General features: G+C 36.1%; 3 protein-coding genes across 4 annotated transcripts; 2 read left to right on the plus strand and 1 right to left on the minus strand.

Annotated features, from left to right (window-relative positions):
* Positions 1-264: 264 nt before the first annotated feature.
* Positions 265-1,414, minus strand: LOC132197861 (ribosome-recycling factor, mitochondrial). The gene is made up of 4 exons (XM_059621444.1): positions 967-1,414; positions 699-909; positions 476-632; positions 265-413 (listed from the first exon to the last, which is right to left on the minus strand). The coding sequence occupies exons 1-4, from the start codon at positions 1,286-1,288 to the stop codon at positions 330-332; spliced, it is 774 nt and encodes a 257-aa protein (XP_059477427.1). The 5' UTR covers positions 1,289-1,414; the 3' UTR covers positions 265-329.
* Positions 1,415-1,526: 112 nt separating this feature from the next.
* Positions 1,527-3,597, plus strand: LOC132197860 (regulator of microtubule dynamics protein 1-like). The gene is made up of 6 exons (XM_059621443.1): positions 1,527-1,690; positions 1,947-2,153; positions 2,269-2,520; positions 2,577-2,770; positions 2,823-2,937; positions 2,996-3,597. Exons 1-6 carry the CDS (start codon positions 1,622-1,624, stop codon positions 3,044-3,046), a joined length of 888 nt encoding a protein of 295 aa, XP_059477426.1. The 5' UTR covers positions 1,527-1,621; the 3' UTR covers positions 3,047-3,597.
* A 2,093-nt stretch (positions 3,598-5,690) lies between these two features.
* LOC132197096 (T-box transcription factor T) lies at positions 5,691-11,839 on the plus strand. 2 transcript variants are annotated; one of them, XM_059620158.1, is made up of 5 exons: positions 5,691-5,876; positions 8,914-9,178; positions 9,434-9,746; positions 9,848-10,027; positions 10,727-11,839. In XM_059620158.1, exons 1-5 carry the CDS (start codon positions 5,692-5,694, stop codon positions 11,251-11,253), a joined length of 1,470 nt encoding a protein of 489 aa, XP_059476141.1. In that variant the 5' UTR covers position 5,691; the 3' UTR covers positions 11,254-11,839. The 2 variants fall into 2 exon arrangements, with proteins under 2 accessions (XP_059476141.1, XP_059476142.1); XM_059620159.1 differs by having other exon boundaries at positions 9,437-9,746; positions 10,727-11,837.
* The last annotated feature ends 33 nt before the right edge of the window (positions 11,840-11,872 follow it).

Below are 11,872 nucleotides of genomic sequence, written 5' to 3' on the forward strand. Positions count from 1 at the left end.
CTCGCGCGCTCCCCCCTACACCCCCCTTTGATCATTTCTGATGCATTAGAAATTTCTACGTAATTTTGAAATTTTTTATATTTAATAGTACCGAAAATAATAAACAAATTATTTCAAATAATTAGTAAAAAAAATCGTCCTATATCTCTAAATAATTTCATTTAATTAAAAATTATATCTAAATGGTTACAATTTTCTAATTTCAAAAGACAATTTTTTTTAGTTTCTTACGTTTTGAACTTAAACAATATAAAAAATATTAAATGAATTTAAAATTGAATATCTTTCTTTATTGAATGACGTACGTATTTACAAGTTTTTTTGCACTGCTACTGTTTGCCCACTAGTTCTTCCTGTTTGGTTTGCAACATTTTCTCAGCTTCGCCTACATATTTATCTGCTATTGCCGTAATCTGAAGTAAAAAAAAAAACATTTCAAAATTCAACCCAGGATGGGCAAATATAAATATTTTACCTGTTGCTGTGCTCCAAAAATTAGATCTTCGGAGACGCCTGCTGCCTTTTTCAGATTTCGAACATACTTATTCTGCACCTCTTTAATGTTATCCCTGCCCTTAATAAACAAGGACTTTGCATTTTTGGCTAAATTTTCTCTGTGCTCCTTGGTAACACTAAATAAAAAATAATTATTCTTATTATTAATTAACCCTTTTTTTTGTTAACAAATAATTGCTTACACTGGGATAGGGATGAAAAGGGTTGTGCCGTCTTGCTGGGGATTTAGATTCATTCCCGACTGCTTGATGGCCTGTAGGATGTTCGGGATGGACTGAGGCACTGACGAGCAGTTGACAACCAAAGTTTTGGGGTTTTTTCGTACAACCTGAGCCAACTCGTTTAAGGCGTGATCCTGGCCTTCGAATTTGACTTTGATAGATTCGATGGAGCCTGAAAATACATTAAAAAATATTTTAAATATGTACATTAAAATTTGAATTGTAAAACCTGTTGTAGATCTAAGAGAAAGATTTTTGACGTATTCGTCTTTCAAAATGTCCAGAGCCCTTTGCATTTGGGTCTTCATGGCGTCCACGGCAACGAGTTCGGCAAAGTCGTTCTCGTTGATTGCCGACGCCGCCTGCTTCTTCTTGTTCTTGCCATCCGCGCCCTTGCTTTTGCCCTTTGCGTAAGACCTGGTCAGCAGCACCGAGAAGGTCGGCTTCGGCTTGAACAAAATTTGCGACGGAGAATTTGCAAATTTTCCGGACCGCAAAATCAAAGAAGGCGGACGCAAAAGAAGTCCCAGAAAAGCCCTTTGGCAACTCATTGTTCTATTTATAAAAAGTATATTAATATAAAATTTTTCTTCCGCAAAATTTAGTTCAGAGCACACCACACCGGTGCTTCGAATATAAACAAAAACAGAGCGAAACGTGAGATTCTTGTTGCGTGAGATGAGATTCTAGTAAATGTGCGACACCTCGCACCATCTGGCGGTGAATTTTGGAAGTCAAGTTAAAAAACTTGATTTGTGGCGCAGTACAGCGCCTCTGCAGCCGCTCGAGGCTTAATTTTACTTTTACTGCCCGGTCACGTACTCGCAGACTGTTTTTGTTTTGGTTATTTGGAGATTGTCAAACTCACCTGACTCTTGGACGAAATGATTTTGAGGCTTTTTCGCGGTGCATTTGCCCAGTTTTGTCAGCAGTACCGCAGCCATGTGAATTCGGTAAGCATTTCATTGAATTCCGAATCAATTTTTCTTTCGTTGAAAATAAACATTTGTATAACTATTAAGAAAGGTGATTTGGTAATCGCTGCTCTAATTAATACCCTTTAATGCCGAAGTTCAATGACTCATTCCTTCTGTATGTGTGTATTAATAACTTAACACGCAAAGTGACTTGAGAAAACCTATGCGGCTTTTATTTTTCAAACTTATGCGGTGTTGTTGGCTTTGGTTTTAATTATGATTTTATTTTCAGGCGAAAAGGATTCCTGCGTTTTTGTCCATTCTGCTGGGCAATGCTCATCGAGGCAAAAACACGCTCGTCTGGATCCCGATTGTGACCACCGTGCACACCTTCAGTTGGTCCAGGAGCCAATCTAATGAGCCAAATGTCAAGACGCTCGACGAACTCTTCGACCAAAATAAATTTGAAGAGATTTGCCAGAAACTTGCCCCATTCAAGGTGACCCTAATTCTTTCAAATATGCAAAGAAATTTCCATTTTATTTTTGTATTACTTAATTGCCTTGAATTCATATGAATTTTTACTTGTCAAATTAAAATTAACAAATTTCCAGGATGGAAACAACGTTGACTACCTTTGGAGATACGCTCGAGCTCTATACAAACGCTCAAAAGTGGCAGCCAACGAAACCGAAAGAAAGAACTTGGTGATGGAGGGCTTTGAGGTGGCCGAAAGGGCACTTCAGTTCGGCCCAAAAGTTGCTCCGGTTCACAAATGGTTCAGTATTCTTTTGGACGCCAAGAGCCACTTCGAAGGCATGAAGGAGAGAATCACGGTCACTGAAAAAGTCAAACAACACATGCTTGTAAGTCTCATGTGCCTTACCTCTTCAATTTATTAAAATTTTTAATTTGTGTATAGAAAGCCGTTGAGCTCGACCCGAAAGACTCGACCACCTTTTACATGTTGGGCGTTTGGTGTTACGAAGTGACAATCCTGCCCTGGTACCAGCGAAAAATTGCCAGCACAATTTTTGCCAAACCCCCCGACTCGACTTACGAAGAAGCCCTGTCTTTTTGTGAGAGGGCTGAGAAAATTTCACCCAACTTTTATAGGTAAGTGAATTTTTAACTGTATGGAAAGCTTAATCAAAACATTTTTTCTTAGTTTGAATTTGCTGCTGATGGGCAAAATCTACGACAAGCTGGGTCAAAAGGATAAAGCCGTTGAATTTCTGAAAAGAGCAAGAGACTACAAAGCAACAACTGATGATGACAAAAATGTAAAAAGATAATTAAGTTGTATGTGTTTCCATATTTTCATTTATATATTTATTGCAGGCCAACAAGGAGGCTAAAGAAATTCTTGCCAGCTTGGGTGTAAAGAATTAGGTTCTTCCCTGGATGGTATAATTATTGTATGTTGTAAAACGCATGTGATGTCTATGTAGGTACCGGAAATCAATCATATTTATTAATATTAGGCAGTGGACCAAGTTCGTACTATGCAAATTTTTAGCTTTGGATAAATTAAGTTTTGGCTGTTGAATCATGTGTATATTAAATGTACAGAAATAATTCATGAACAAATTTTGATCAACTTCTAGATCATTTATGGGTGAATTATGGTCGATTGAAAGCATCTTAAATATTTGATGGCTATTTTTTTTAAAGTTTGTTTCAATTATATATTATGCCTATTTCAGGACACTTTTTATAGACTCCTTAATTTTAACCTATCAATTCGCGCTCACCAGGTCAACATAAGACTTTTATTATATTATTACTGAATGTTTTCTGTGAGAAGTTAGTGATATTAATTTGACTGCGTCTTGTTAAGTTCATTGCTTCTTTTAAGAGAGTTTTTGAGTTTACATTTTTACTTTTTTCATGTTTACAATCATCATATTGTATTTTATTCCAATTAAATCAGATGAAAATAATTTTGAACTCTTTTAATCATTTATAATACCAAAAATGTATTGTTGTGGGCTATAGAAATAAGAAATATTAATTTCATTATTATTGTGTTCATTTTCCAATATAATTGTTTTTCTTCCGTAACATTTTATCACGCTGACTCATCCTTATTTCTGTTCAAAAAAAAAATTTCATGATTGTATAATAACTGAAGCTGGTAGCGCATGCATGAATGTCAAAGTATGCAACCTGCGCATCGCCTCCTTTGTGGCAATGCATATTCCCCAAACATATGTTCAGATCAAACACACAAGACTCGCGCCTGCCTCGATAAAAATAGGCAACCTGCTTGATGCATTTGCATTGCATGCTCCACAAAAGGAAATTTTAAACGACTCAATTGAACTAGAAATAATTTTTAAATTTTAATGAATACTTTTATGAAAAATAACTGGTTGAAAAATAATTTTGACAAACTGCTGCCTACTAAAAATTTCATTTAAAAACAAAAAGCCCGCCCGTGTATACAGCAAGTAAAAAAAGATTTGTTCACGCAAGCAATTGAGTTGTTAAAATTCACCAAACACACAGCCGGGTTCACTAATGCTGCGCTCGCCCACTAATGCACGAACCTTTTTATTAAGCCAAAGCATAACACGCTTTTATAACCCTTCCTTGCACTGCATTTAAGGCCGCAACGCCGACGCACTAAAAGTTTACACCATTGTCTTTTAGGGCAAATAAATGCCTAAAAAGCAGGAATAGAAAAAGTACAATTTTAAAACTTGATACTTTTATTAGAAGGAAACAGGGGTATTAATTTCCTTATTAAGTTTTATCAGTCACATAAGATCACGATTGAAAATTTGAAATAAATTAATTTTACTTAACATCATTTGAAGGTATAAAATATTATTACCAATTTTGTATGATATTTTAAAATTTCTTTGTTTTTAATTTTATGCTTTACCAAAGTTAAAATAAAAATAAAATCTTTGATATTGGCTTTAAAATTCTTAAATAAAAGTATTACTTATATAATTATGCTAAATAAAAACAGAAGAATTTTCTGCATATATTGGTTTCACTCTCTTTTAAACTATAATAATTATACTTTGGCCTGCAGCAACACTGTAACGGCTTTGAACCTCGTCATCAATGTGAAGTGTCTTTTATTTGGCCGCTTTAAAAGGGGTAAAAAATATGAATGCGAGAGCCAATTAAAGATTCTCAAAACAAAAATTCAGTCTTACAAAACCAAGTTTGCCAATCTGAATGAAAGTAACTCATTCAGAGGATTCACAAACTCTTAATTACTTCAATCGTAATAGACATTATGAGGAACACAAATTACGACTATACGCTCCTGCATTTTGTCAAATTTTTGAATTGCTCAAGATATTGTGTCCCATTTATATTGAATATTTCATTGAAAACTATTTCAATAGTTTCAATACTGCCATGCAGCTCCACATAAAAAACTTTCGATTTCAGTACTTTCCCCATTGATATTTTCAATAATTTATAAAAAAAATTATTGGAGATAGGCTCTGTACATAAAAAATTGAATTGTCATGAAAATTGATCTCCTGGTTGCAATTTAGAAAAGAAGTTAGTGAATTAAAAAAAAATGAATTCTACAGGTGCCTGCAAATATCACCATTTTAGCATTTTACGCCATAAAAAAGTAATGTCTTTAATGAAAGCATCCGTCTAGAAAGGTCGACCTTAAGTTACGACTTGATGTAATCAACCTTTTATTTTCCGCAGCTGTCGCAATTTAATTCCTTTTGCGACGAACAGACTCAGCTGCTGAGATGAATTACAACATACAGATGCTCAATGCCTGTTTTTCAAAGTGAAAAGCAGGGCTGACCCCTGAACCTAAATAATAAATAATGCTGCAATACTTTTTCCCATGGCCTGCGGGTATTGGTGCGTTTTTAATTGACGAGGGCCCGTGTTCATTGGACCGAGGTGGCACTCAGGTTGCGTCCGTCTCAGGTGAGTGTCGCCCGATTGGAGCTCAGGTCGGCTTAGCCCCTCCTTCGAAAGGGCGACCCCCGGAGACAGCCGGCAAGGTGCTTTCGTGAGAGGTTTTTTTAGTCGCAAAAGATATGGTCCAAATGTCGCACACCTTGTCTGCTACCGAGGTTGAGCAAGGGATGACCCGACATACCCTGAGCGTGCACCAGGACCTAGAGGAGTCGGACCGAAACATCCAGGTCAGCCTCGATGACCACGAACTGTGGACCAAGTTCCAGTGCCTCACAAATGAAATGATCGTCACCAAAAACGGAAGGTAGAAATTATTTTTCTTTTGGAATTTTCTGAGATTAAACGCCAAACAATTAAAAAAAATCGTGAATTCTTCTGAATGACACTTTCCATATTTTTTTCAATGTGAAATTTAAGCACGTTTGGTTTTTTCTTTTTTAAGAAATATATAAGAATATATAAATAAGATTTGAATTCAAATTATTTTGTAGAATTAACATACAGAGCGCTATTTCCTTCTGAAAACTGACTGTATTGAAAATATCAGATTGAAGTTTTTGCTAATGTCGTCAGCCCTTTCATTTAGAGACGGAAATGAAAAAATAGTTAAACTGCGATAAAATGTAATTATTATTATTTTTTATTTTTGCAACATTTTGCCTAATGAAAAGTGCTGCAGACAACTATGCAGGCATTGAAAAAGGTGAGCAGCCCGCGGTTTATTATTTCAACAAAATTTGTATCTCTAAGGGAAATATTTCTTCTTATATTATTGAAAAAATTACTTTACTATTTTTGCTTTAATATGTTGTGTTTGGATATTTTTAGCCCGCGTGTTTTTGCTTTAATTTTTCTTACATGATCTTTTATGAAACGTTTTACTGCAGAGGATTAATTTTTCGGATCACTTGTTTTAAGAAATTACAACGTTCCAAAGTTTTTCATGTGAATATTAAAAATTTATTTGGTTAATCCACTTAATAAAGATTCACTAGTGAGATAAATTTTCTCCTCCGTTTAAATTTACTCACAAAACTGCAAAAAGTTTTTTTAATTCACTCTTTGGGAGTTTATTATGTGATTTTTACTCTGTATATTTGAATATTGTGGTGAAGTTTGTGCATTCACTGACTGGTCAGCGCTTAAAAATTTGACCAGCGCGTGTTAGGAGCGCTCTAACAAATTAGCACAATCTCGCTGTTTGTTTGCAGTTTTTGAGACACGACACGACTTACGCTCTCTCACTGCTCTGTACAAAACCTTTCCAAAGTCAATTTCTTACGCTCCAAAAGCGTCAAAATGTACATCACAGAAAGTAAGAGACGAGGGTTAAAATATTGAAAATAATTCAATTTAATGCAAATTTATTTTTGTGGGAGAGATAATTATGTGTAACATGCATTGTGTGGTACAACTTTATAGAATAATAAGCTATTTATAATTTTCAAAATTTATTCCAGTTAATTTTTAATGAATAAAGTAGTTTCAATTACTCTTAAAAAGTTTTTGTTCATGAAAATATAATTATTATTAAGAATAAGATAAAAATTGATGTAACAAAGTGCATTTTTTTTAAAATGATTTAAATAAATTTTAAAATTAACAATCAAACTATTTATTAGCTAAATCAACAAAACATTTGAATTTCCCATCTCATGGTCATGATTTAATTTATTTATAAATTTACATTTAAAACACCTCCTCTAAATAGATTAATTTTAATATTGTGGAATTTCAGCCCTAAAATTTTTGTCGCTTTTTCACATTGCTCGAGGAGTCTAAATTTCGCAAATGAAGACATAAATTACAACAAAATTTATCAGTGTTACAATTAGTGCGCATAGTGTCGCCGTGTGTGGGAGAGCAGAGGAAGCGAAAAAAATAAAAGCTCACCGCTATCATATGCGCTACCTGGCATGCTGAGACACGCCTGCAATAAAACCGAAGAAAAAACCGAACCTCTACATCAAAGCTAACTTGCCGCCTTCCCTCGCCGCATTTTTCCCTTTATAGTTGTTTACAACTCTATAACATAATACATTTTATTTAATTATTATGGCAAGGCGTCATAAAATATAAATGCAATATAAAAGAAGAGCGGACTTCAGGTGATGCTCGCGTCATTTTGTGCGTTTATATCGTAGGTTATCCAGGGTTATTCAAAAGTAATTTTTGTGTTTTGAAATTTAGGGAAATGTTTGATGTGGCTGTCTGCGTAAGCTGTTGGCGCAAATGAAAAAATCTACAATTTTTCATATTACAATTTGAGCCTAAAAGAAAATAGGGACACGTTTTTGAATTTTTTTAAACAAATTTGCTTTTAATATAAAATAGAATTATTCTCTCCTACCAAAAAAATTTCTTTTACAAATGGAAATAATTTTGAAAATTTGCCCCTTCCTTGGCCGCTCAAGTGGGACTAAAAATGCATAATAATAATATTAAAAATGCATGACTGCAGATTAATATTTAATCGTTAAGCGGCTCATTTTTATTTTATTTATTGTTGATTACATTTGCCATCATTGATGTCTGTAGCTGCCGAACATCAAAAGATCAAACTTTTTATTATACAAGTGCGGCCTGTTTTGCAGGTTCTGTTGATGGTGCTTTTCGATATAAGATAATTATCAAACTCGGGTAGCTTGATTGCCTTCTTTCACAAAGGAAAAGAATCAAGGCGCGCGAATGGGCGAGAGTTGCGAAACTCCTCATAAAATCTTATTGAATATTAAATTCTTTGAGTTGTTATTTCCGCTTTAATCACAGTGTTTTTATTAATTTGATGAGCTGCAATCCTGTCATCATGATTCATGACCACAATGGTCGGCACGGTCTTTCGTGCAACGGTCCACTCAATTCTCTAAGTTCTCGGCGTAAACAAGAAAATCAATATTATAATTTATGCATAAAAAATCACAAGTATATTCAAATTTCGAATTGACGAAAGTGAGAGTAATGAGGTTGTTTGATCTTGCATGACATTGCTAATTAATTTAAAAAACAAATCCGTTATAATTCAAAATCTTGTATGATAATAATTATAGTTCTTTCAATAGTACGTACAATAGTTACTGTAAATATTATTGGATTGAGCCCAATTAAAAAAATATATATATGAAATATTAATTTTTTTTTCCGACAGAATATAAAATGTCATGTGCACTGCTGTGCCTGCTGTTCATAAAAATGCCAGCAAATATGCTGTTGTTAGATATTTCGGATTCGTTAAACAATTTTAAGCAAATATACCTGTTCCTTTATTTACTTAAAATATAAAATGGTCCACACTGTTAGCCAAAAAGTGAAAATTATCCAAACATATGCTCTATGATTTTTAGGCGCATGTTTCCCGTCGTAAAAGTGAGCGTCTCTTGCTTGGTCCCAACCGCCATGTACTCAATTTTGCTGGAATTTGTGCAAATTGACACGCACCGCTGGAAATACGTCAACGGTGAGTGGGTGCCAGGCGGGAAAGCTGAAGTCGCGCCGACAAACCCAATCTACATTCATCCCGAGTCGCCGAATTTCGGCGCTCACTGGATGCGAGAGCCCGTGTCATTTGCAAAAGTCAAGCTGACCAACAAGAGCAATGGCAACGGACAGGTAAATAGACATTTAAAATTTTCTTGTTTAAAAGTTTCAGCTTTATTATTTAACATAGTCAACTTATGTCTAGTAAAATAATCAAAAAGATCCAAATATTTTCTATAATTTTTCCTGGAATTGAAAAAAAAATTGTTTTTTAATTATAAGAATCGATTTATACCAAATTTTATTTAATAGGCGCAAACTGATTAACAAATTTACTGCACTAGTTTGAACTCCGTATATAGTGTTAAATTGGGTTGTATGTGTTAGCAGATCATGTTGAATTCACTTCACAAATACGAGCCCCGCGTCCACATAGTGAGGGTAGGGTCCGAGCACCGCAGAGTGGTCTCGTACCCGTTTCCCGAGACACAATTCATCGCGGTCACGGCCTATCAAAACGAGGAGGTGACCTCACTCAAAATCAAATACAACCCTTTTGCCAAAGCGTTTCTGGACGCAAAGGAGAGGCCTGAGGGCAGCATCAACAACAATTCCAGCCCCGGCGGCATTTTCCACCGTTCCTCCAGCAGTCAAAGGTCGGAGCACGCACCCTACCACCACCAGCCGCAGCATCCCCAATGTAAGCACCTTTTCATTTAAAATTTTTCCTTATTTATTTTTCGAAATTAAACACAAAGTCTCGAGAGAATTTTTAATGAGCGTCAGTTTTTGTTATTGCAGACGGCGCGTGGCTCCTTCCACAGAGCATGTACCACAGTCCTCCACACCACCCCGGACTTGTTCCCACCGGGCTGGGCTCACCAGGTCAGGAGCGGTATTCACCAGGTTCCCTACACAGACATCGCCAAAGTCCTTATGTACTGCCTTCCAGATCAACTAGACAGTCTCCGCCTCAATCAGGTAGGAAATTGTTTTAATAAACACATAATATATAATTTTGAAAAAAAATTAATTAGTTTGCAAATTAGCTTTTTTTTGCAAGTTATTGGCGTTCCCAGATTTCAAGAGCTTTGAAAAAAGTTGAATCATTTGGTATTATTTTATCTACATTTATTTATTTATATACCAGCGCTAAAATTTCCTTCAAAAGTCTGATTTTAATTATTTTAGTTATTACATTTTTTTATCTAAATCAGTTGCGCTGCGCGTTCATTATTAATATTCCTTTTTATAATTCAAGCACACTGCTTCATAAAGGGTGAGAGAAGAAATGATAAATCTCGTTTTGCACCTTAAATTAACTTTTAACTTCTTGATGATCAAGCATCAATGTGAACTTATTTGCGAAATTTTTTACAACGTCATTTGATCACAAAGAAATCATTATTATAAATTAAAATGTGTTGCCAAATTTAGTTTATTAATAGTCGAACTTAATGTCGTGTTCTGGGAGATCCGAAAATAAGTATTGACGTGATCTGACCTTCTGCTCAGAAGCAAAGAAAGTATACGTGTATAATAAATTTCCCCTGACTGATTTCCTAACTCTGTCTACCGAGCAGCCAAAAATATCTTATTCACGTCATACAAAAAAGCTACGTATCAGACGATTTATAAACATTTTATATGAAAAAATCCTCCCTTTTCATTCTCTCGCAGGATCGTATTGTCCAGAGGGTGCCGAGTGCGAACCGGACCACCTGCTGATTTCCGGCCCGTCCGCCACGCAGATTTCGTGGCACTCGATGGTATCGTCGATGCACCCCGAGAGTGGCAGCAGTGCTGTGAGTTGGTCCAACATCTCGCCCATTCCGTGCAACACGTCGCCGTCGATTTTCAACGGAATGGTGTCGCCGTCGGTGGTGTGGGCCAGCGGCACCACCCCCACGGAGACGACCGCCAGCAGGGTCGGTCCCACGGCTCACCACCAGTCCTCCTACTCGCACCACTTCCCCCTTGTCGAGTTCAGTCCGCACCACCTGCACCACCACCCGGCTGCAGTCATGATGACCTCACCCCTCCTCTCGGTCGAGTACCCTTCCGAGGGCAGTCCCTCCAACCCCCTCTCAGTGCCGCCGCACCACGAGCCCTTGGCCAAGTCAGAAACTCATTCGGCGGCGTACAGCGAGGAGGAGAGCAACTCCAGGGGCGACTGGAGCTCAGTGACTCCTCTCACCGGAATTTGATGTGGTTTTAATTCGGCACTAAATAATTATGCCATAGTGAGTGAGTTGAGACTAGGGGTACATTTCGAGCATTTAATTCCAAGCTATCGGTTTTCCACGTCAGATGTAAAATGTTTGTTGCAAGGCACTTTTTTATTTCAAATTGGTCTGCAGAACTTTTTAATCAAAATTTGAGATTTCAATTACCCTAATCCATTTTGAGAATTTCGCTTCCCAATTTAGAGCCCCGGATATCAATTTGCTGGACCAAATTTCTTTGAAATATAACGTGGTTTACAACTTTGTATTTAACTGGGAGGAAAACCTTCAAATTGGTTCAATTTTGTACGCGAAATACAAATGAATTTTGTTTACAGCACCGTGAACAAATCTTAAATTTTTATGCTATGAGACCGAATTTTTGTGTGATTAAAACTGCCCATAATAGATGAGCGACCTTTTGGATAGCTCAGAACCCTAGTAATGATTGTACACTGTAGTTTGAAAGAAGTAATTGTTTTATTACTTTGAAGTTTTGTCTGAATATTGCAAAATATAGCTGTATATTTTACTTTAAATCTGTTATTTTCTTTCAAAGAACAACAACCGAATATTTAGGCATAAACTTTGTCAATTTCTT

This window comes from Neocloeon triangulifer, unplaced genomic scaffold (genome assembly GCF_031216515.1).
Source record: "Neocloeon triangulifer isolate White Clay Creek 2 clone unplaced genomic scaffold, ASM3121651v1 ptg000012l, whole genome shotgun sequence".
In the NCBI taxonomy this organism is placed as follows: Eukaryota; Metazoa; Arthropoda; class Insecta; order Ephemeroptera; family Baetidae; genus Neocloeon; species Neocloeon triangulifer.

Bases quoted from the DNA above. Each gene is read 5' to 3' on its own strand.
- LOC132197096 (XM_059620158.1), top strand. From the start codon at position 5,692: ATGGTCCAAATGTCGCACACCTTGTCTGCTACCGAGGTTGAGCAAGGG. The intron at 9,179-9,433 runs GTAAATAGACAT...TGTATGTGTTAG, and splicing joins AGAGCAATGGCAACGGACAG to CAGATCATGTTGAATTCACT. The intron at 10,028-10,726 runs GTAGGAAATTGT...ATTCTCTCGCAG, and splicing joins ACAGTCTCCGCCTCAATCAG to GATCGTATTGTCCAGAGGGT.
- LOC132197860 (XM_059621443.1), top strand. From the start codon at position 1,622: ATGATTTTGAGGCTTTTTCGCGGTGCATTTGCCCAGTTTTGTCAGCAG. The intron at 2,521-2,576 runs GTAAGTCTCATG...ATTTGTGTATAG, and splicing joins AAGTCAAACAACACATGCTT to AAAGCCGTTGAGCTCGACCC. The intron at 2,771-2,822 runs GTAAGTGAATTT...ATTTTTTCTTAG, and splicing joins ATTTCACCCAACTTTTATAG to TTTGAATTTGCTGCTGATGG.
- LOC132197861 (XM_059621444.1), bottom strand. From the start codon at position 1,288: ATGAGTTGCCAAAGGGCTTTTCTGGGACTTCTTTTGCGTCCGCCTTCT. The intron at 910-966 runs GTTTTACAATTC...ATGTATTTTCAG, and splicing joins TTCTCTTAGATCTACAACAG to GCTCCATCGAATCTATCAAA. The intron at 414-475 runs GTAAAATATTTA...TTTTTACTTCAG, and splicing joins TTTTTGGAGCACAGCAACAG to ATTACGGCAATAGCAGATAA.